The sequence below is a fragment of the Phalacrocorax aristotelis genome, chromosome 1 (assembly GCF_949628215.1).
Source record: "Phalacrocorax aristotelis chromosome 1, bGulAri2.1, whole genome shotgun sequence".
Lineage (NCBI taxonomy): Eukaryota > Metazoa > Chordata > Aves > Suliformes > Phalacrocoracidae > Phalacrocorax > Phalacrocorax aristotelis.
The window spans coordinates 214189023-214213824 of NC_134276.1; the positions used below are offsets into that span (position 1 = coordinate 214189023).

At 47.8% G+C, this 24802-nt stretch overlaps 2 protein-coding genes across 5 annotated transcripts in view; one reads left to right on the forward strand and one right to left on the reverse strand.

Moving 5' to 3' along the window:
- ITIH5 (inter-alpha-trypsin inhibitor heavy chain 5) overlaps positions 1–3598 on the forward strand; it is a 50835-nt gene extending 47237 nt beyond the window's left edge. Inside the window, exon 14 of the mRNA XM_075081656.1 lies at positions 927–3598. Coding sequence (XP_074937757.1) covers positions 927–1225 — 299 coding nt within the window. The 3' untranslated portion in view covers positions 1226–3598. The remainder of the gene's footprint in view (positions 1–926) is intronic.
- A 2257-nt stretch (positions 3599–5855) lies between these two features.
- Positions 5856–24802, reverse strand: part of LOC142051914 (store-operated calcium entry regulator STIMATE-like) — a 37399-nt gene continuing 18452 nt past the window's right edge. For 2 of the 4 annotated variants that reach the window (XM_075081657.1, XM_075081658.1), the window contains exons 5-9: positions 15532–15644; positions 14341–14424; positions 13154–13270; positions 7162–7290; positions 5856–6512 (exon numbers count right to left, since the gene is read on the reverse strand). In XM_075081657.1, the coding sequence (XP_074937758.1) occupies positions 6399–6512; positions 7162–7290; positions 13154–13270; positions 14341–14424; positions 15532–15644 (557 nt within the window). In that variant the 3' untranslated portion in view covers positions 5856–6398. The remainder of the gene's footprint in view (positions 6513–7161; positions 7291–13153; positions 13271–14340; positions 14425–15531; positions 15645–24802) is intronic. The other 2 variants (XM_075081659.1, XM_075081660.1) reach the window with 1 other exon arrangement.

Sequence of the window (24802 nt, forward strand, 5' to 3'; positions counted from 1 at the left end):
TAGCCCAGCTGCTAATGGGCTCTCAGGGTCATAGCAAGGTAGGGGCTGAATCTCTCTAGGCACAGGGGACAGTCGACTGAGGTCTTGCAGCTTCTGAAAGAGAGCCCTAGTCCCAGAGCTGGGATGTTGCCAGAGATCATTGGCTTAGCCTTCAAGTACTGCACTTGCACTTGTCCAGAGGGTCTGTTTTCACAGGGCTGAGCTGTTTACACATGGGCCTGATTGAGAACAAGAAACATTAGTACTTTCTCTGGCCCCTTTCTTTCAGACGTGAAGTGAAAGAAGAGCCACCCCCACATTTTGAGAGCAATTGGGCTTTAGGAAGTCTCAGAGAATGTCTAGATGGTTGGGTTCTTTCAGTCAACGGGAAGTAGTAATGTTAACGGTCATGTAGAGGTGCAGAACTCTAAGACTGAAGCCATAGTTTCTGCGACATTCAGGTACCCCTAGGTTAAGCAGGAAATGGTCCTTCAGGAGTGGAGTTTTGGATTCAGGCTGCTCACACATGCAAACCTCTAAATCCACACTTAGGTTTGGCCAAAAAGAGCTTGCCCCCAAGAAGGCAACAGAAGAAAACTTGGAGCTTCAAGCCTAGATCTTCTTTCTGCTTGCTGATGGGCTTTCTATGGGTTATATTATCCTCTAATAACCATCGCCCACAGAGGGGAACTTGCTCTTAGCAGCTCAAAAAGCTCTTTAGCTCAGCCAGTGTATCTTGATGAGTGAAAAAAGAAATAGGGTTTTATTCTTATCTCTATGTTTGTGAGATTTGGAAAAGAATCACAGGACCTAGATTCATCCTGCTGTTGAAAAGCAGCCCTTTACAACCCCATATGCCAAGAATCCTCAGAAAAAACCCAAACCCAACAACTTATAAACAGGCACAAAAGAGCCAGTCACGGAGTCTATTTTATCTTGCCTTGCAGGTCAGTTCTTGAACCATGAAGTTAAACTCCTTCAGGAATCTCTAAACACAAGTCATCAGCAGGTTGGTCAGAACCAGACTGAAGCATTAAAGCCAAACCCTACAACGACCCTGAAAGTGAAGGGACGGCTCATTCCTGTTGTGTGGAAGCAGAGGAGGATCTACAATGGCCAGCAGGAAGTTGACTGCTGGTTTGCCAAAAACAATGCAGACAAACTGATCGATGGGAACTATAAAGACTATCTGGCTTCTCATCCTTTTGACACAGGGACCAGCTTTGGGACGATTAACAGCCTTTAAGACCAATCTTAGCAACGCATGGCAGCAGCGTGTGTGACAGCGGTTCCCTTCTGAAGCCTCTAGAGCTAGGCAACTTATATTTCTTTACTTTTTGGTGCCAAAGAAACCAAGGCTTTTTGCCCTTGGAAATCAGCTGTCTCTCTTTCATGCTAGATGAACATCATTCATCAAATTCCCAAAGACAAGGAGGTTTGTGGGGAAGGGTTGAGGACACGGTTAAAGGTGTGACTGGTGCTCTCCCAGTGGGGAGGGAGGGAGAAATGGGCCAGCACATATCTCAAGCAGTACAGAGAGGTGCTGGCCTTAAAATAAACCCATGCAGGGATCTGTGCAATACTCCCAGGAGCTGACCAGTCACCCAGCAAGAGGCACACATCATACAGCACAGCGCCTATTTAGAGAGACAACCTTGGGTGACGCACCTTGCAAAGAAGTGACTTGGAGCACCTGCTCCAACCATAGTCCCTGGGCAAAAAGAGAGAGAGGGGAGAGGTGGGTGGATATTCATCCGCAGTGACCCGTTAGCATCAAAGAGGTAACAAAGAAATCAAAACCTTAAATCAACAGGCCACAAGAGGGTATTGCTTTCTCAGTTATTGGGATGGGGTCTGGATTTGCCACTAAGCATGATGTTCCCCGAACCACTACAGACCCTTAAAACAGTGGTGAAAACGTTCCTGTTGTTTATTGCTGTCTCTCTGCACAGGCTGCATGCTTAAAAGGCACTTCTGATCTTCAGCAGCAACAGGAGTGGTGCAGGCTCCCATTCCACGCAGCATCTCATTTAAATAACATTGCAGGTTTAGTGATCTCTTGAGTCTTAACTCCCTCAGAAACAAAGTTCCACTGTGAGCTTCCAACAGACCTGCCACCTCCTTGAGCAGGCATCACTTCTGCTTAGCAGAGATTTAAATTCTCTAAAGGATGACGAGCCAGCACCTGGGATAGCTTACAACCCTAGAAAGCAGCCTCTTGAATTTAGACTAGACATATATAGCTGCTTTTTTTAATCATGGAGGAAGTCTTTACTTCAAATTGTCAAAAACTTTTCATCCCAATTTCCCTGGCTCCTTCTCCTTCCCTACACTACAGGAGTCCATACACAGCAGGGGGTTACAGAAGGGTCTGCCAGCCACACCCACTGCAGGTGGTCTGCTGCTCTGCAGAGAAACCTCTCAACCCAAACTACAAGGCTGCAGTCTATTTTAAAGTGAGGCACCACTGAATAATGCTATAGCTCAGCCACAGGGGAGTTTGTTTAGCAGACAGCTTGGCCAAAGAGGACTTTGACAACCACAAAGACATTTACATGGCAAGGCCAAATTGAGCTCATGCTCTGCCTTTCCAGAACTGAAAGGAGGAGGGTGGGTGTGGAAGCAGCTCCAGGAGCTAAATAATATCCATGTGTTAGGAGAAAACAGAGTTGCCAGAAACCTACAGAAAAATGTTCAATCTTGACTGATTTTTTGCATATTTAAAAATTAAATCATATTGTTGCTGTAGGAGCTCCAGCTGCTGGGGATGGAGTGGTGGTTTTCCAGTTGCTTGATCATCAAGTTAGTACTCCTAGAACTGTGGCAGCAGAGCAGGTAGTGAGCATGGTTACTTATTCACACCATGTGCCAAGGGGAAGAAGGAAACAGCTGAAAGCAACCAGCTAGATTTAATTGCACTCTGGAAGGGCCTTACAGAGAGCTCAGTTAGTGCAAAACTCATGCCAAGGCTCATGCTTTGGTACTAAACATAAAGACAAAACTACTGCTTGGGGCCCAGCTATCTTGAGAAACCGCTCTCCTGCAAGGGAGAACCAAAGACGAGACCTTCAGCACAGGCCTGAGCATGCAATAACCCAAGATGCTAATGCTCATGGCCAGGAATAAGATGAGAAAAAAGCATCTGTGAAGTTGACTTCTCCACCCAAGCAGACAGTAGGAGGCTCACCCAGCCCACTCCCAAACACCCTCCTATTTCCCTAGCACAGGGTGAACAAGACAGTGGCAGTGAACTTCTAGACAGTCCAGGGTTTGGCAGGTGTCTTCTTCATACTGTCATTACTGAAAGGGATTCCTTTGAAATCTTCACTCTCCTCCCACATTTTGCTGTTCAAGTGTATTGCTAAGGGGAGCGATTGGCTTAGGCTCTCCTCTCATCTCTCCTGTATATAGACATGTATATACACACACATGTTGCTAATGCTTCAGGTGCATCATTACTCTTCCTCCTCCTCCAGCCAAGAAAACATTTTTCTTTTAAGGCCTGAAAACAACAATGATCATGTCCAACTTCCCAGCCACATGAAGCACCTGGAGCAATATACTCAAGTTCTTGTTAAGGCTCCAGTTATCCATTTCACAATAAATATTTTACAGTGAACACTGCAGTGAAGCTTTCCTTTGGCAAAGATAAAATGAGCTTTGAAGCCAAGGTTATGTATGTTTTACGCTGCTGGACAAAATCATATTACCAGATGGCTGAAAGAACCATTCACGAGGTAACAATAGGTTAGGAACTAAAGTAATTTTAGCAGAAAAATAAAGGTCAATGATATTCTTCAGCCTCTAGACACCTGGTAGGGAGCAAGAAGTGTGTTATGCGAACAGACCCCAGGGGTCTACTCCCACAGAAAACCTGAGAATTTAACCAAAGAGTAATACAGTAGCACAGGACATGGGGAACCAGAGCTTGTGCTCCTGCTGCCTCAAGAGCAGCAAAAGCAAAGGCAGGTCATGGACTGTAAACTTCAGCTTTCCCTGTCTATAAGGGGGCATCACAACACTTCCCTCTCTCAGAAAGAGATTGTGTCCAGGCTTCGTCCTCACGGCCCTTTGTCGTAGCACAGAGATGTCCCGGGAGGTGCACTGCGACAGCTGCAGGTACAAGCACACACTTGTTCTCATCTCTGAGTGTCACAGAGCACTTGGTTTTGCCGTGATATGGTTAAAGATTGCAAGCTGCTCAGATAGCCCAGGAATGTGGGCTGAGCAATCACTTTGGAGACCAGTGGAAATGATTGCACACCACCGTATCAGACAAGGGAACAGGACTCCTGAATTTAGGGTTGCTGAAACAGCACTAGGCTACACAACGCTTGAGAGGGATAACCTTCCTCCACATTATACTTGCCCTCCTACAGCAAGCCCTCTCAGCCAGCCTCAACTGAGGGCAAGAATGAAGATCACGACGCTCACCTTCCATTTTAGGACAAGGACTTTGCTGTGCCTATGTTTGCGCTCTTCACATACTGCAGCATTGCACTGTGCAGCCCTATAGCAAGGACAACACCCAAAATATCAGTACGCCTCAATATAGGGAGCAAGTTTCTAATAAGGAATCTGTATTAACCTTTTTTTTGGTCAAGACTTTAAAGAGCACAGGAGTTATTCCAGCCCCTACCAGCACAGAACTCTGCCAGACAAGCAGAAGTTGCATTGTGACACTGATTTCACTAGGCATTTATAAATGATCTGTTCAGAGAGCTGTGTTCCAAAAGCCATTGGATGTGCTGGCACAAGTAGGATTTTGACCTTTCATTAAGGAAAAAACAAAAAAGGACGTAATTTACAGAGATACAGTACAAGGCTGTGCAGCTGCAAGTGTAGCCAAGCATGTCTAGTTCACTAAGGAACATGCAAGACGCTGATTTGCATCTAATGCTTCTAAACTATTTGAATTTAGGGGGAAAAAACCAAACCACAAAACCAAGAAAAACTTCATACGCTCTCAGCTCAGCTTTTAGAAGTCTAAATCCATATAAGTTAGAAAATCCAAATCCTTTATTTTCTACTCCTTATTAGAGAGTATTTTCTTGGGAAAATAAACGATAACTCCTGCCCAACACTTCCAGGGACTGTCTTGCAACAAGCAAAGCCTGTCTATGGCTCAGCTGGGTCTAACGGTTGGGTTCAGTGGGTCCTGGATCAGGCCCTGCTCTGAGGACTATCCCCCCACCCGGACTCACTGTAGGTCTCATCACAGCTGTATGTCTGCACCCAGGCTGGGAGCACGTCATGCAGCTGCGCTGTGCTCTCCCTCCCCCCAGGAGAGCTGCAAAGTGTTTTGCATTTTTGTGTGTTTATAGACTAATAGAGCCTGTTGACAAGAGAGCAAGGGCAAAGCCCTGCCCTCACACTTGGAGCAAAAGGTGCCAGATCTGGGATGACCCAGGGGTCTTGTCCTGCAGCAGTCCTCCCTGAGGCCATTCCCTTACCCCCAGAAGATCAGGGCTGGTTAGTGGGGCTTCAGTTGACTCTTCAGATCTCATTTTTGAATCAGGTCCTGCAGAGATATGTTTATTTTAAACTAGGCAAAAGGAAAGTGGTCAACTTCTAGTTCCCGGTAAATACTCACTTGTAAGGGTGGCAACTGGGATCGGTCTCTGAGTCTGTTCCAGTCTGGAGTCCAGCACAGGCTGATGCTGCTGCATCGGGTCTTTGCACTGAAGGGGCTCATACAGCCCACCTACAGAAACTGGGCACTGGGGCTCAGCTCTTCTTCTGTAGGTTTACTAGCATAGCCCTGCTGCAGAAAGACAATCTGCCCTGTGAGGAACTGGTCGGGAAGGATTTCAACAGATCCCCTTCCTCCCCTTTGGAGCATTAGGGTTTTGCAAAACATTACACACATGAAGGCATTTAATTTATGAAGTGGTTTGGGGTCAAATATTTATTGCATTCCTTATAAAACTGTAAAAAGCATCAGACCCACTGAGACAATCTTCCCAATTCAAGACATTTAAATACATATTGCAAACCAATTCTTCTGAATATTGTGCATATAAAAGTGTCGCAGTTCAGGTAGTACAGGATAGATTCTTTTTTTCCTTATTTTCTATTTAAAAAAGCAGACAATCTTTTGATTGCAGACTCTAGCCCTGACAACGTTACACCCAGCTGGCCAGCCAGGGGAAGTACATATCCATACCCCCAACCTCAACGTGCCTGCGTGTGTACAGGTTAGGGTCAAGCAGGTAAAGCAGATACTGCTCAAGCCTGTACAGGATGCCCAGATACCATCCCAGAGACACAACTGCAGAAGGATAAGTCTAGATGAGGCAGGCAAAAGGATCTCTGCAGATCCATAGGGATCGACTAGAATTCCCCACCCTGCCCTTCCTTGGCCAGCTCAAGGATCACAGTGCTACTTCCCTTCCTCCACCTCCCTTGTCTCAGTGCTGTCAGATGACCACTTCATAGCTGGGCTGCTTCATGTTCTGGTTTGTTCCCTGGAGTCCTGGAATATCCTGGTCGCTTTCAGACTGATCAAAATCCATGTCTGGAGAGAGTAACACCTAGAAAGGCAAACAGACAGATCCAATGGAGTGAAAGTTCTCAGCTCTTCATGACACTGCTTGCTGAAGGGGTCAAGGACACCTTGAGGGGTCTGCTTCAAGATCTCATACTCTCTAGCAGATGGGAAAGGTCTCAAGGTCACTTTGACCATCTCTCCAATGACAGCCAGACAGATCTGGGCACAGACACCATGATGATCTGGCCACCCAACCCCCCGCCCCCACCTCGAGAGGGGAACAGGCAGCTAAAAGCTCTGTTCACCGTGGGACAGGACTCACATGGACATGCATGTTCAGGCCAGGCTGCAGCCTCAGTGGAGATTAAAAAACATGTGGCCTAGTTTTTGTACAACAGCTGTACCAAATGTAGACCTTTTCCCAGGCCGCCAGCTGCTTGCTATGTCCAGAGCTCAGCCAGAAGGGCAAGCAGAGCTACAGGATAAGCTTCAGCCAAGGCCAGCAAGCTCAGGAGTGGTGCCCTAGCCTGGTAGCATCTTATTTCTACCCGGTGCAGCAGCTCCTGGCTCAGTCAGAATGGTGGGAGCCAAAACAGAGCTCTGACACCTCTCACCGGTACCTCTCTGGGTAAGAAAGCCCACAGTTTTGCTGCATGATCAGAAGGCTGCCCGTGGCCTGCAGGAACACCTACTCTCTCAGTAGCTAACTTCAGACTTGAAGCTACCAACAGGCTCTTTTGAGCTAACTGGCTGCCATCGGCCTGGAGCGTTTGCATGATGCAGACAGAGCCACGCGTGGGGCATCCTCCAAGCCACATCATCTGGAAGAGGAAAAAGGCCGGATTTTACTTGGGCTATGGCTGAACTGACTGCAGAAGAGCTGAATCCCCATGCCAGCCAGCAGGCTGGACGGACGAGCAGTGTGCATGAGTAATACTCATGGCTTGACAGATTTCTTTGCTCAGCCCCATCCTACCCCTTCTTCTTATCTCAGACACGTAGCTTTGGGCAAGAGAAGCCCTACTGTCATTACCCCTGACAGCAGGTACCTCTAAGCACAGCTGAAGTGCCATCAACCCTTGTGCTACAGCTTGTGTCTTGCCCAGCAGTACTCAGGGTCTCAGTCGAATCACGGGGTTTCTGGTAAACACTAGTCATCAACATCAGAAGCCTGGCCAGGTCCTTGGCACCTCAGCCCCCAACTCTAGAGGGGCACAAGCCTAACAGCACAGTCAAGGCCTCTAGATTTATTTCCCCAGATTTTCAGTGCCAGCAGCCCTTTCCCCCTCCTCCACTTGTCCATTAAAGAACCAAACAGCATCATTAGCTCATGGCTGATGCAGGGACAAGTGGCACTTACCACAACCACCCCCACAGCTTCCTCCAGCAAGGTAGCACAGACTTCCCACCCAAGCCCTGGCCCCATCTGACCCCACTTTGCTCCAAAGGCTGAACCAATGCACTGTGAAGCCTCCCTGTGCCTGACTCACATCAGCCTTCCAGCTCAAAGGCACACGCCAAGGGATGGTGCGTGGGCTTTCAGCCAAGCACATTCACTCGCAGTGCGCCCCCAGCAGCTCAGCCAGTCCTAGAGCTTGGGCAACACCAGGAGCATGGGGGAATTAGTCTTATCCGTGGCTATCTCCAGGCACAGCTGTGAAATAACATGCCCTCCACTTGTTAGCACTTAGGCAGCGCCACCAGGCCAGTCACCACAGCAACAATACAACGAACCAGGAAAAACAAACTGCAGTGAGTCACTGACTTCAAAGGAGCAGAAGAGCCGCAGGGAAAGATTCCCTCCCCACCCTCACGCACCCTCCAGCCCCTCCATCTGATGTTGTTATCTTCACAGCAGCACATCAGACACTCAAAGGATAGCAGTAGATCAGATTAAGCTCTCGTGTCCCCCCCATTGGTCTCAAGGAATTTTTTTTTTTTTTTTTTTTTGCTTCTAACACACACTGGAAAGTTTTCACCTCTTCCAAGCAAGTACTTCCTCTGTTTAACATATTAATATTGTGATGCTGTTGAACCTGAAAAAATGAGTGGATAATTAGTCACACTCAGCATTATAAACTCACTGAACTCTGACAGGCTGCAACAGGCTAATTTTGGGGCCTAAAGAACCGGTAATTTCAGTGGGTTTCAGCTGCAAACTCAGATCCTGTTGCAGCCAGGCATGGCTGACTGAGCAGGCACTAAGTGTTGTGCATCCAGACCCATTCAGGCTGCTACCTGCCCACCATACCACTTGTATGAAGCTGCTCGAGCCAACAGTCTCCCAGTAACCTTTCTGTGATTCCTCAGGGAGCTTCATCACAAGGCAGCACCTCATTGCTATGACAGTCATGGGACAAACCCTCAGATATGTTTTTTTCAAGCCAAACTCCAGTTTGGGAGTTTTCAGCACAACTTGGACAAGGCGCTTCCCCTGCAGATGCATCCAGGTCAGGATCACAGTGGGTTGGTGGCACAGCTGGGAATGGACCACATTTTCCTAGTCCCAGGACAATGTGCTACTGTCTCACTCAGCAGTCCTCAAATACTTCATGCATTCCTCACTGCACCAGGAGGCCAGCAGCTTGCAAAACAACATGGGTCACGCTACTGAAACAGGGCTGCCCATGTGCTCTGCCAACCCCTCCTGTCTGGGGGAAGAGGCTGCCTAGTGGTTTGGTGCTCCATCCAAGCATACCCTTCGGGTAACCAAGCCATCTCAGTGGCAGAGAGAGAGATTGCGCAGACAGATGGGAACCATGACACAGGTTGTAAAACAAAGCTCTGGGGCCATTTCCCTGCTAGCAGTGGAAACCCCTTTGCCTAAAGCTCCACCAGCTTGGTGTAGAGGTGGGAACCACCCTACTGTCCTCCTGCATCTGGGCTTAGATGAGATCCTAATGAGTCAGTAGGGTGGGAAAGTCTCCTTCCAGATGCACCTTTGTGCCCACCTTCATTTAGCTTCCCTGTAAGGGCCAGGACACTTAGCTCACCTTGAGCTTCAGCCATTTAAAAAATCAGCTCAGCTAAGCAACTAGCAAATCAAACTCCTTCTTGGAGTATTCCTCAATACTTAAAAGCAAGAAGTGTAGGTATTTGCATTCATGAGCATCTTCAGTCTAGGGATTTGCCAAGTCACAGCTCCTATGAAGGGAACGGAGGTAGGTGCTGAACTCTGTGCCGACCAAAGGCAGGTCCCCATGTAGTGTATTAGCTTTCCTCCCAAGCTTAAACTAGCCTCTAGTTTCACCCTAATGGTTCTCACAGGTACCACCGTTATAAGACCAAAGTTTGCTTTAAGGCTCATCGCTGAAAATGTAAGCCTTCAGAAAAGGAGCAGAAACTCAACACACCACTCTTGGGGAAAAAAAAACCCTAGAAACAAGTTCAAAAAAAGATCAAATAAAACATTGTTAAAACAGAGTTGTTTTCCTGAGTGGAGGAAACAAATCACTGATAAGATCTAAAATTTACTGGCACCTGCAAGGGCAAGGGAAGAGAGATTCAGGTCAAGGGCAGGACACACACAAACCAGAAATAAGGGCCACGCAGATGAACACATTTCCCAGCCTGTACAGCACTGGATTCAGACTGGCACCCTTGAAAGATCTCTTTCCATCCCATGAGAGGTCAAAAAAAAAAGACTGGGTGAAGATTTACCACAGCAGGGCACAAGTCCGAAACAACAGAAAGCTTTAAGACTGACTTGGAAGGAATGGTGAAATTCTTCCAGCCATAAGAGTGGGTTTGTCCCTTTCAGAGTTTCAGTGTAAAAGAAGTTCAGCAGTTGCTCCATTACAGGCAGGGGCCCTTCGTCACATCTGTGGCTCACCAGAAGAGCCTTAAATCCCCAAGAGACCGCCAGTTCTTTGGTCTACACTGCAGCCATGGAGTCAGTAGGTGACACCAGTAGCAGGACTGCTGGTTGCTGGGTTTCTTCTTGCTCCCCAACTGGTCTACCAAGCCAAGGACAGAGCCGAGTCTTCCTGCTGTTCCCTATAGAAAATACTGAGTGTGGGATTTTAACAGGTTAACTCCAGCCCACCCTTTCCATTCTCCTTCCTTTCTCCCCTTCCTTTTCCAAACACAAACTGCTAGTTTGAGTGAAAATAATGACACTCTTTATTGGCAATATAGGCAGAGGGTTGAAATTCAAGAAGGCAGCATGATGGGGAGCTGTTGGCGCCTGCTGCCAGACAGCCCTGATGAACCCTGATAAACTGCGGGACACATTAGCCTCAGCCAGCTCTGCCCTGTACAGAAATGCTTCTCAGCTTCCCTCCCTCCCCATGGGGCAGCAGGAAGGGAAGAAATTCCTCCGCCTGAACAGGTTATTAGTAGCAAGAAACCCAGCAAACCCTAATTTTCTGTTTTTGAGCCTAAATTCCAACCAATCCAGCTGTCAGGTCCAGCCAGCCAACGTGATCTTTAATTCATAGCCTAAGAAGTTAACACATCAAGCAGAAGCCTATGGCTATACCTCAAGGCCCAGTGCCAAGAAATAGAGTTGGAAAAGCAGGTCACCCACTTCTGTATTTCTTCATTAGCTGCCTTCGCTGCCCAAACTATTTGTAGGGCCAGGGGCACAGGAACATGTCTGAGCAGAAAGGAGGCAGTTCCTGTAGACTGGTCCAGGTCCCCTTGGTAGCTCCACTGCAGTGATGGATCAGAGGGTTTCAAGACGGACAGATGACCTTCACATTGAAGGTCTCAGCAAAAATTATCTGAGAAAAAGTCAAGGACTTGGAAGACAGAAGAAGCCTTTGACAACAAGAGTCAGACTGCGGGAGTCCAGTTTCCACCACTTCAAACAACCTGTCTAGTTTTGCTACCAGAAAAGCCTTTCCTAGCTTCTGGAGATTAACAGATATCTTCCCTTCAGATTATCCAAAACTGAGCTAGAGGCCAAAAAACACTTGCCCCACCTTAAGCCGTGTAAGGTCAAGAATCTGTTCCATTTCTGTAGAAAACACACTAACCATGATACACCATCTGTGTATCCACAACAGCAAAGCATCTATAAGATAAATGCTCCAAGTGTAGGTTTGAAAGGCTGGAAAGAAGATTGGCGTCTCAACTAGAGATGCCACCTCCTCACCCTTGTTTCTGAGCCGGTGTAATTTTAACCAGTCTTAAACGTTCAAGAGCACACCAACAGATCCAGTCAGTAAGGCAGATCTTCACCACCACTTCTACAGTTGGAGCAGATCTCCAACCTAGCTCTTTCAAGGAAGTACCACTCTTGAACATCACTCACTACTAAGACACCAGGGCTGTGCCATAACCAGGACGACGTTCATGCTCAGAGTTAATCCACCTTCCCATCCTGGGTACGAGTTCTTAGCTTCAGGGCACAACTATCAAGACCTACTGGTACTGCCCAGCTCAAGCCTCTCGTACCTCCTCTCTCCAAAACAATAAAAGATTTCTCGAGGGTGCCCTCACCACACACATCACTCGGGAAACTCACGGCGGCACGCTGTTTGTGTGTTTCTGGAGACCTCGCCAAGCTACAACTGTTTATCTGGAGGCCGGGCCAGGAGGAGTGACTCAGTTGTCTCAACAGCTGCTCACATCTGCCTGCCCTCCCTGCCAGAGGGAGAAGGTCTCCAACACAGCATCCCCTTGAGCGGCGGCCGCCTCCCCACTGCACCCTTGAGCCGTGGAAGCGATGGCTGCTGTGCAGACTGCCAAGCACGCTGTTAAATGTTATTACCTCTGCGTGTGTTGCAATATCACCAATAAATGGCCATCCCACCCATCATCAAAAGAGCAGGGTTACTCTTTGTAAAAGAGCTCTCAGAAAGCAAGAGCTATTTCTGTTCATCCTTAATTCCTCAGCAGAAGCTACTCCAGGAGCCAGCCTGTGACTGCCAAAAGCTATCTTATCTTAGCGAGTCTTGCCAGTGAACTGCAGGATATATCAGCAGTCATACACAAAGCACTTTGAAACAGTGTCTGGGTGCAAGGGAAGGAAGGGAATTCAACCCAGTGACTCAGGTTGTGGTCTGTGCCCAAAAGCTGATGAGAAGAACAGACACCACCTGCGTGGCAAACCATGTGTCATTAAGAACAAAGTCTGCTGGGGGTGGAGCACCTCCTCCCCCCAGTAACTTAGGTGTCAAGCTCAGACTACAAAAAAAAAAAATAAATACAGGTTCCTACTAAGCTAAGGGGCCATCATCAGGCTGAAAATGTACCAAACGCTGACAAAACCAGGATTCCCAGCTAGGCCTTGTCCTCTAAAAAAGGATGCTATCAGTTACAGTCAGGAAAGCAACCTCTTCTAAGCTAAGATTAATTACAATTAAAAATGGGAAAATTGAGAGAAGCAGTGCGGAGGTACCCGCCAGCTTCAGCCTGCCACTCCAACAGGCCCACACAGGTTAGTGCAAAAGTTAACTCATTCCTCGCAAGATACTGTCATCATTTAGGGCAGTATTTCAGCAATGCTTGGTAGGCTGTAATATTGCTCTTTGTTAGACAGGGCCAGATCATCCCAGAAAACATCCCTCTGACATCAGCTATAAGTATGGAAAGTCAGTTTGACCTAGCAGGGTCAATCACACGCACGAAGCACCAGCCTAGGCACCTTGATGGTATGTTGCATGATTGTTGTGAAGCACGCAGACCATGCCACACGCTTGCAGTTTGGTCTCAAACACAGGGCATCCTTGGTCTTACCTGAGATTCCCCAGTCCTCCTAGTCCGAGGAGTTTCTATGGATCCACTGATGTCCAGGGTGTTCTTCTGTTTATATTTCCTCATGATCAAGCTATCCACAACCCAGAACATAATGGCCTTGGGAAGAAAGAAGTTGCATGAACAGATTGCAGAGACCAAAATATAAAGTCATTCTTCTCCTTCTGGTTTCTCCAGATGTCCAGCCTTGATCAACCTAATTTAATATCTAAAGTAACCCTGCATCAAGTGCATCCATGGGGGTGGATGAGCCACGTTCCTGAGATCCTTTTCCACATAGATCCTATTGACTCCATAGTTGTTGAAGACCCAGTGAAGGAAAAAAAAAATCAGACCAAAAAACCCCCACCACCATGACAGGACAACTATCTATCAGGAAATGACCATTGAACCAAGCCCCACCCCAGGTTTACCTGCTCTGTCTGCATCAGTCACTGGTCAGTTCTTTGAGAACCAGAGTTTGCTTCCAAATAAGGAAATGCAGCCTGGGCTGGGGAGAGAGGCCGGTAGCACAGGCAGGTAAACCCAGCTTTGCCAACGCTGCATCCATTGCAATGCTCGTGGCACAAACTGAAAGAGTTCAACTCACTCCTTGGCCGGGGGGATCTGAATATTAACGTCTTGTTCTCACTTCCCATCTTAGCAGGAACTAAGCAGCAGGTCAAGGATTACCCAGAATCAGGGGAACCAGGAAAAAGCTGAGCTTTAAAGAGATCTTTGCAAAACTAGTTTGGCCAAACCAATAGTTCTGGGTAACCTGAACACCTTGCCTTGCTGTAAACACAAACTGAAGTCTAGCCAAATGGCTAGATCGGCAGGTTGCCAGAGGTCACCACTGACAAGCCATCCTAAAGGAACTTACAGGGCTTTGAGGCATCCCCATGCCAAGATGCAGCCCTCTGCTAATGAGCCCCATTCTTCAAAGAGTCAGCCACCCAGCAGCTTGGCCAAGGGAGCGGGAATTAGGAACAGAGACCATGGCAGGGCAGTAGTGACATGTTTGTGTACTCATGACAACAAGTACATTTGTTTCCACTCCCCTCCACCCTGTCCCAGCCACTTCAATTACTCAAGGCTGCCCCAAGCCAGTTCCTGCATATGCTTCCCGTTGAGGAGGGCACCGTCATTTCCAAGCCTCCCCACCCAGCGCTTGCAGAGGCCTCACTTACATTGACTATAAAAGGCACAACAAACATGACCAGGACAAGCTCCAGCTGGGGGTTTGCGATGTAACCCAGGAGGATCTGCTGAAGCTGCAGAGGAGAAAACATTTCGAAGTATTACTTGAACAGCTCTGTTGTGAGATCTTTGCTGCAAACTGGTTGCCTTCTTACACCAGCAGTCTCCCAGCTAGGGCTCTGCTGCCTCTGCTTTAACCCGGCTCTTAGAAAGGCTGCATGGGCTACTCCTTTAGCCCCACTGCCAAACACAGGATTTTGTACAGATCAAGAAGTAAGTGCTTCTAGTCTTTCAGTTCAACTATCCAAGACAACCAGCGGGCCTTTGCTCAGCTCCTTGGAGCCTAGCTGCAAAATAAGGACACCAGCCATGCGTGGTAAGAGCAGAGAGGAATCCAGCAGCATCTCCAGATCTCGCAGTTCGTGCTGCTGAACAGCATGTCTGTGTCCAAGGCAGCACTGTAGCCTACTGAGTTAGGACAAGCCCTTAACAGGAACAGACAAGTGCTCCCAGATGGCTGTAAATAACTCCTCAGTGAAGTCACATCATCCTTTGAGGTATGGGACACCACGTGTAAATGCACTCAGTACCGAGTTACCCATCAACACGCAGAATTGGGTTTTATACCCATCATACCTACCTGCCACCAGGTATGTGGCTACAATTGCCGCAGGATTATTATTTTTTCTTTTTTAACAGAGAAACTCACGATCAACACAATTACCATTGCGTGAGCTAGCATACAGAAGCAGTCAGGGGAGGGGAAGGACAGCATCCTACAGGGATAGTTCTTTCCAGATTAACCTCCAAGAGTCCCCCTAATTTAGGCAGGGGATCATGAAACAGCAACATGAACTGACTTCACAAGATAATGTAGAAATCCTCTAGCAGAACTGAAGTAGCTCAGCTTCCAGCCCAGCCCATTTTATGTTTCCAAGGATGGAAAAGAAAGTTAAAGCAGCATCTTATTCCACTCGCTTTTGACAAGAGAATGTACCAAAAGCCAAACTGTTATGAAAGTCCTGTTTCCGCAAACTTAAGTAACAGCTAATGATTACAGAGAGACGTCAACTAGTCATAGGGATTAAAGACCTATGATGATGGGGACCACTAATAAGGCAAAGCTGACAAGAAACAAGCCACAACAGCTGTGGCTAGAAAAATACAGCTCAGGAGCTTACCTTTGTCCAACCAGGGATAAGCAGGACTAGGCTAATCACAGTCTTCTCGAAAACCATTATCAGCAAGTAGAGGATACACTGGCCAATCCAGGCAGCAGCTTGTGGAGGGTCACCTGGGAAAACAGCATACTAAATCTGAGACAGAGGAGGAAACAGCCTCGCAGGAAAGTTGCCTCATGCTTGATACCTGAGCTGGTTAGAGGGACAGGGAAGTGTTTCCATACTGCAAGTTTTGCAGCAAGACAAATACTCAATACTGAACTTAAACTTCACAGATGTATTTTCTATCTATAGCTGTAGGAGCACATGCCTGGGATAGAAAGGTTTGGGGTCTCTGCTGAGTCTACAAGTCATTACTCCATGGAAGATCAAAATATACCAAGATCTAAGCTCAAAACTTTCCAGTTAAAAAAAAAACAACCAAAAAACAACAAAACAACAGAAAAACCAAATGTAAATCTGACTTATATTAGAGAAAATTTAGCAGAGTTGCATTCCTTACTAATTGCAGCTCATTTTACATCTTTGCAAACTGATGTAGAGAAATAAGCGCAGAAAGGCAAAAGTGCACCCACTTCCATTTGTGCAGGCTCCCTTTATCAGGGCAGCTGTTTGTTTTCCATACTGCAGTTGTGCTGTTGAACTGAACAGGGCTATAAGCAAGAGAGCTCCCCCTCATGAGACAGGGCGTACACCGCTACCCCCACTGGCCTTTTGTTCTAGAAGCTGATACTCTTTCTATTCCTTTTAGGGCTGATTCTGAAATGGAGACGGCAACTAACCAGGCCTCTGGTTAATTCGAAGGGCAAGCAAGTAACAAATTTGAGACACCACTCAAAAAGCCCTTCCTACCTACTCAGCAGATGCTAACACTATGTATTTATCTGCCTCCTGTCCCACTCTCCATTCCACCAACCTGCCTCTGAAATCCACCACCAAAACCCTTCTTGCCTTGCACCTCCTTCCCCATTGCCTGTCGTTCCTAGATTAATAACTTTACTGGAGCAAAACTCTTACAAATGTCTTACAAGGCAGGCGGCTTCTGTAAAAGGGGAGAGATACACAGCTCTGGCTCTGCCTGAAGACCTGAAATTCCCCAGTTTTACCCAGCAACGCCAGCAGTCGCCGACACTCCTGGGCTCGCAAGGGCCACAGCCCAGTAATTTCACAAGTGCATAGTGGAAAAGCCATTCCTGATAACCCCAAGAAGACTGCATCAGCTTCTATGAATCTTGGTTTGGTTAACAAATATGCTCTCCTCCCTTTGGGGAGGATACACAGCTGTGGAGACGCATGTTTCCCCTCTCCTTCAAGCACTGATGGGCACTGCCAGTATCCTCCCCATGGAGTTGAGCTGCTTTGGGCTGGATGGATACAGGGATTTCAGGGGAGGAAGCCCTGCTCGTGCAAGAGGGCAAGTATCCCATCTCCTCAAAGCACAGACCACTAAAATCCTTCATATAGGGAAAGCTTGAAAGCTCGGAAATCTCAGCATCCTACTCAAATGGCTCCTTACAAGCCTGCGTTGCTTTGGGGCATCAGCCATTTGGCTTGTCCCTTCTCTGGTACTCTTTTGTCAAGGTACCAGAGATTTCGTTTCTCTTCACCTTGACAAACACAGAAAAGGCTGCAGAGATGGGTCCCCCCCAGCTTTTCCAGCACCCTTCCAATGGATAGGAGCCTTGCAGGAGCAGCATATAGAATAGTGGAGCGTTTTGACCAGAATGGCAGACTGATAATCTTTTCTGAATTAAAGCTAATCCCAATAACAACCCCCAAAACAAGATACTGCTGGACCGACCCACCCCTACACAAGGGCCAGTCAGTATCCTGCACACTCCTCTATAAAAAGTAAAAATAAATCAATCATTAAAGACATCACCTGCAATTTGCTCCCTGCCAAGCCTACCCACCCAGTTGCCAGCAATAGTCTGAAAATTTCTGGTCACCATTTTTAATACAAGAAGCATAAGTTTCCAGTCCTGAACAGAATTAATTTTTCTGCTGATGAAGTGAACGGCTGGTTATGTGATATTCGCTGTCTGAGCAAGAGACAGGGGCTCCATCGCCCCAGGTTTTAGCGCAATTGACTCAAAAAGAATCAATGCTAATTAAATATGAATGTTTCCAATGGGGTACTCACCAAGTAATAAGTAAAAGCGTATTTGTATTGTTAACAATGATAATGGTACCATATCTATTACATGTGCTTCCTTCAGCCCTCTGTAAACTCCCTGCCAGCTGGTTATCATCTTCCCAGGCTCATCAGAATACCTCAGGTCTGCAAAACTGAGCTACTTATCTGGCTTAGGAAAGCTCCAACATTTCCTCTTACCACTTGAATATAAAGATAACCCCTGGCAACACTCATTTCCAGCATAATCAGGATGGAATTTGGAATTGCATCTGTGCAAGAGAACCCAACCCACCGCGAGACGCCAATGCTCAATGTACTGTCTCAGATGGCATTGGACTGGGAGCTCTGCTCCACTTTTCTCAGTGCAATACTGTTGAGATGTGGCAGGGGAAGACAACACCAGCTGTTTGCAAAAGCGCATTTATCCAAACCACTATGCAAACCTCCAGCCACTGAGACCAGCAGTGCATACCAGGATTTAGCTGTTATCCAGCCGAGCCCAGCTCTAGGGGTGTCTGCATCCCAGCAAGGGCAGAACAGGTTTGCACGTATATTTATCCTTGTTCTGTCATTTGTTAGCAATGTACCAAAACATTTGCCTCATTGCAAAGCTACAGCTAAGTAGCAGAGGCATCCAGCTAGCGTCTCCATGCCAGAGACCTCAGAGTGATCACCTTGCATCCCAGCTTTTTAACTGCTCAAGCTGTGATTGAGAAGGAAGCAAAGGAGGGGAGAGGGAAGGACTGGGAGGCCAGGGATGCAGGGAGGCTGCTGAGCTGGGAGGACAGCAAGCAGAGCGTGCCAGACCAGCAGGCAACCGCGTGGAGAGGGGAAAGGAAGAGGGAGCCAGGAAGGTTACGTGTGAGTGCAACCAGCAGAGCCCGCAGAGGATTTCAGAAAGCGCACGTCTCCGCTCCCTGGCAGGCAACAGCTTAATGGGTGGTCTGTGGAGGAGACTGGAGCAGTGTTATAGGCAGCTGGCAATTAAAGGATGGTGTCAGAGAGCCTTTGATCCTCCTGAGCATGGACAGCCTCCCCCGATAGACTCGGGTGCCTAGTTGTCTTTGGCACAGGTTAGGTATAGTGGTGCTTTTTTGCCCCATAGCCTAAGACCGACCAATTCTCCTACAAACCCCCAGGTTACCACCGCCCATCACAGCTTGGAGTACAAACAAAACAGGAAAACAAACATATCCATTGTGTCCTTCCTGCATTTGAACTCTTTCCCTTTTGCTCTCTGTTATCAGCTGTGCTCCATCCCCCGTGGAGAGAGAGGATGAACAGCCACAGCACCCTTTGCAAGTTGGCTCTCCTGCGCTGCGGTCGCAAAGGCACTTGCAGAACACTTCCCTCTGTCATCTCAGCATGCTCAAAACACAGCAGCAAGTTTGAGATCTCTCCTAAATACCTATCCCCTCACACCCCTTTGGGGACAGGAGATCACTACTATCCATCATGACAAACAGCAGGCTACGGTTCTTCATTTGGTGTACTGTGCACTAGCCAGCCCTAGCCAGGTTTTGGCTAACCAGGCTGATACACAGACACTAGAAAAGACAACCTGCTTCTTAACATACCCTAGGCATGGACTTGCCCATGTCTCCAAGGTTAACAGCTCTTCACCCAAAAAATTTTTGCTTCACTTCCAGTGAACAAGGAAGCCATCAAACTGCTCTTGAGTTTTCTCGAGGTTTGGCAACCTTTAGGAAAGGAAAACCTTTGCTCCATTCACTAGAGAACAGTTTTCAGTGTGCAACTGTAAGATCCCACCAAGGGAACCCCAGTTCCCCGAGACCAGAGGCCTGCCCCAGTTAGGCCAGCTTCACTGGCTAAGTGTACAGGGCACATGCAAGTGGCACAGCAAGCCTGCACTACCGAGCAGGACAGACCTGCACCCCTTACCACCCACCACATCCCACCTTGTCAAATGCGCCTCCATCGCAGCATGGAGCTTCAAATACGAACATTTCTCACTCCGGTCTTTTCTGCATCACCTACAGATGATGCTGTGAATCTATTCCACAGCTGGAAGGATATCAGCACTTCTTACACATCCAGGATAGACAGTGGAAGGATACGGAAACAGACCCACAGACCTACGCAGAGGCCAGATTTGGCCATCTGCTCTATCACCTTAAGCAGCTCAAAATTCCTACTGTTTTGCAACCTCTTCCACCTCTTTTTCCACTCTGAGTTTTGTTTTCAGGCTACAGGATGAGATGCTTCTGTACATGAATCCATGCTGCAGCACAGAATTAGACAGGACTTAATTTCTATCCCCCAACAGGAAGATCAGAGGGTGTCTCCAGAGTTATTTTACTACACCTTGGTCTCCCAAGGACAGGATGCTGCTCTGTACCAAAATAACTCAGTACAAAGATGAAAATGAAACAGCCGCATGGACCACAGGGCTGCAAGGATGACTTCAGCTATAAATAGACATTGGCTCATGTCCTCTTCACCAAGGAGCTCAGCTGGCTGCTCCTTACCTCAGCAGGCTTGGGGTCCGAGGACCATCGATCCACCTCAGAGCAGCCATCATCCAAGTCTAACTCACCACCAATTCATCTAACTCTGACTAATGCCGGTAACACACAAGTCACCATCTATTGGCATCTCATCAGGGAAGAGGGAGCCTTTGGTGTGGTCCCTGGACAAGTCCATGAGAGACTGGCCACATTTCCTCTTTCCACAGTTAGGAAGTAAGGCTGGAAAACTTGAGCTGATCCTGGCTAACCACGCACCTCATCATGAGGGATCCTCAGATGCAACTTAATGTCTTTAATGGATCAAGTGCTGCCCAGAGATTCCTTGCTGCATGGATGGGAGAGGATTCTCTCCCATTCATGGGAATGGCAGGAAGAATGTGCAGAAGGAATAGCGGGAAGATGTGCCAGGGGAGGGTTAGGTTGGGTATTAGGAAAAGGTTCTTCCCCCAGAGGGTGGTGGAGCACTGGCACAGGCTCCCCAGGGAGGCATCACGGCACCAGCCCGGCAACATTCAAGAAGCACTTGGACAAGGCCCTCAGAGACATGGTGTGAATTTGGGGTTGTCCTGTGCAGGGACAGGAGTTGGACTCCATGGTCCTTGTGGGTCCCTTCCAGCTCAGGGCATTCTGTGATTCTTCTTATATGAAATCTTTCCATTACATAAATCTAGGCGAGTGCCAACAAGGCTGTTTCTGCCACACAAGACTGTTTTTTTTCCAGCTGGCAATCTGCTACCTGAAGGGAGGGAAAAAAAAACCCAGCCCTCCTCTTCACTGTGTTCTGAGCTTCCCTTTCCTTGTAGGAGAATGGGGAACAAGTCCAAAGGATCTCTGCAGCCTCCATATCACACCTGTTTGGACATTATATGTATCATGCTCCCTTTGAACACTTCCAACTAGGACTGGGGACAAGAAACTGGAAGGTAACCCAGGACATCTCAGCTCTGCACACTGACTCCACCACCAACCTCGCCTTTTAGCTTAACAAACACCCTTTGCTCAAACCTTCTTATAGCCATCTCCCGCACTAACCGAAATAAATATCCTCCTTCACCCCGAAGGATGCACATGCTGCATTTAGACTGTTCTCCTCCAGCAGCATCGCTGGTGCTCCCCACCATCAGCAGAACTCCCTTGGTGCAGACCTAGGCCCACTGATCCCTGCAGCAACCTCACACAAACGCACATCTTGCATATTCTGCTTGTGCGTGGGAGCCCGACTGCTCACAGAGCAAAGGCAGCACGGCTTGAGGTATTTGAGTCGTTACCACACAACAGGATTAGTTTTAATCCAGACTGTCTAATGTACCAAGCTGTCAGCAGAGCCCACATGTTACTGCCAGACAGCTTTATTTATGGTCTTTTGGGGACTGTGCGTGCACTGAGTAGGTAGGAAAAAGCTTAACCACAGCCAAAGAAGGTTCAGGGGGGTTGAGGAAAAGCAAATATTTGAAAGCAATGAAAGTTGTACTGGGTGACATGGTGGGGATAGAAAAAGTCAGTAAAAACCTCTTAAGAGATACTCAAATGGTACCTCCAAAACCAAGGGATCTAATTATCAGTGCCACATACAGAGGAGGGTAAGAAATAGCAGCAAAGCATCTGAACTGCGCAGAAGTGCTCCCTTTGGGGGCAAGAGCAGGTTTTCACAGACTGGGACCTGATGCACCAGAGCAGCCAGATGGGTCCAGTGGACATCCCAGACCCTCTCTGACACATTCTACATCTGAACTAAACGTAGGTGTACAGCTGGAATCAGTCCCCAGTGTCACACCACTGCTCGGATCTCCAGTCCCTGGAGATATTGCTGTTGCAGTGGGGTAAACAATGCTGCCACCACCCAGATCCCAGGGGTTCAAAGGTGTGCACCCCTGCTCAGAGCTGGGGGCTTGACCACACGCTTCATTCAAGGGTGATCCTCAGTCCTCTCCTTACTTTTCTCCCTGGCCCCGGAAGGGGAAAGGCCAAACACGCTAAGGACAGGACAGGCCCTCAGGTTAGAGCGATTTTCAGCAGTATTTCCTCAAGCATTAGCAGCCAGCTCCCTTGGCTGCTTCAGGACGTGGGAATATTTGTTACGGAAATTTTGTACAAGATCACAACAGGGCCAAAAGCAGCCTACACAGGTCCTCAGTTAAACTCAGCAGCTGGCACAGAGCACATTCTCCTATAACTAAATTTGATCAGCAGAGTTCAACAGGCCACTAAACAGACTTTAAAGGCCTCCAAGCAACATGCCTTTCCATTTCCAGACAGTGAATGAGCACAAAGCATCAAGCTTAGACTAGTCAGGGACTGCAACCACAGCCATACACAAGTCAGCATCCAGATGGGCATCCAGAGAGAGATTTTCAAGCAAGAACACCCTCTTTTTCTTCCCATCGTTTCTTAATGCTCCTCTTCAGCATTTTACTTGCACATTGCAGAAACCATCTCTTAATGCAAATTCTTAGCGTTTGCTTACCTAAAAGAAATACTCCACTATTTTTCAAGTAACGCTTTAGAGTTATTAGACACAACCACGATAGCAGGACACTGCAGCCATCCAGAGGTTCCCTCTAGGGAGTTGCTTATTGCCATGGGAATGAGTGAGGCAAAGCGAGCTGGAGCAGTTTGGAGGTGGGGCACAAAGGTGAACCAGGCTTCACCTGCATGCTCTGACTCCAGCCAGCCTCTCCCCTCCTCAGTCTACATAGGCTCAGCAGCACCTCCAAGCCCTTGGGTATTCACCTCCCAAGTCCTTTGCAGCTTAAACTCTGCTTTACTCTCCTCCCTGCAGAAGTTCCCGACAGGGAAAACTCCTCCAGACATAGCCTGCAGCTACCCTGCTAGAGCAATGGTGCACAGAGCAGCCCTGGAGTTTGTTAGCTTTGGGTATGTGTAAAGTAACTCCCATTCTCCAAAGCATACTTGAACCAAGATGAAGAATAAACCTCTCCAATCTTTGATCTTAGGAGCCAAGCAGCTGCAGAAGAGCCAGCAGCCTTTTACAATACAGTTTCCTGTGCTTAGATGCAATCTGAAGCGTAATCGAGAGCTGCTGGGCAAAGATGGAGGAACATGAGCATATAGAAGCCTATGACTCTCCACTAACTAAAAACCAGGTCATTCCTGGCTGGAGCAGTCTTTGGCTGAGAGCTCAGGCACAAGAGAGGCTGATCTCAGAATGGGTGTCTCCTGGTTTGTTTTTTTTTTTAAATTCAGAAGTAATTGATTTTTCTAAACAGTTCTGGACAACTGGATGCTGAAAGGAGCAGCATAGATTTAGGTGCTTTCCCTTCCCTTTTCTTTGCTTCTCCATTAATGCAGCTATTGCAGTCACACAGGGAGAACCACCCGGGGCCGTGGAGATGGGCATGCCACCAGCAAAGCAGAAGGGAATGCTGGAGCCCAAAACAAAGCATAACTGCAGCAGTTTGCAGCAGTTGCAGGGATGCAACTGAGAGCTGGAAGGTCAGAAAGGAAGCAGTTGCAACAGATTTCCCCCCCGTTCCCCTTCAAGACCATGCAGGTAGACGGGTACGGGCTCTACTGGACAAGGACACAAGTGTTCTTTCCTGATGGTTGGAGCAATGACACTCACCACTGTCTGCAGCATGAATTCAATGTTTTCCTGCCCTTTGTCTTCTGCAGGACTGCAAGAAATGCTTTTGCTCCTCAGGAGAATTGCAGAAAGAAACAAAGTCTGGTACAGCAATTAGAGCAGAAAATGAATCATATTTCTGGAGCCTGTATCAAACCATACGAAGTTTACTAGCAGCTTCCAAACGGTTTTGGTAGTTACTTAACACCTGAGATGAGGTTAGTGCTTCGCTTCCCTCGCCCTACCTAACTTTTCCATCGTGGTCACTCTGGCTAGAGACCTGCACCAAGAGCGGTGCTCGGTAGATGAGATATTTAACCCCCAATTCAAGAGCTAAATTCAAGCAACAGCAGAATTTTTTTTTTTATTAATGAAAGCAAGGTTTCCTCAGAAGGGTGAGCTGTTTCTGTGGTCTAAGCCAGCCTTCATGAGGGGCCAGCTACAGGCCAACAGAAGTTCACTACTGCTCTGCAAGGTTAAAGCAAACTGCCAATACACTTTAACATTTCCTTGCTTCTGCTCAGCTGCAAACGTGGCGCAGGAAGCTGTGCCCGGGGATGGCTGTGATTGGGCTTCAAGTCCTTGTTGCTCAAAGGGGGAAAAACGCCAGTCCCTGAACTGAGAATATCTGAATTCCTCTGCTGCCTCATCTGAATGACTTCAGCACTCTCTGCTTGGCTCCTGAGCTCTGAGAAAGAGCCATTCGGGGAAAAAAAGGTAGTCCCCACCAAATGCATGCTATCAGGATGCTGAACCTGCTCTGGAGACCACTGCAACCTTTAAAGCCAGTCACAGCTTCGATGACAGCCAGCCCTGCCACATCCCATCACCTCAACACATCTCTTGTCATCTCGTTCTGACTCTGTAGCTGCTTCTGATGTCTCACAAACCCAACCGTCCCCTTCATCCTGTGCCATGACCACTTACACATGCTGACCGTGATCCTGAGTAAGAGCTCATAAGTCAGTGGGATCTCTGCATAATCCCAGTTTGGCCCAAGATCCACCAGCTCAGTTATTCAGCCAGCTACTAAAAATACAAAGGAATGAGACTACTTTCAGA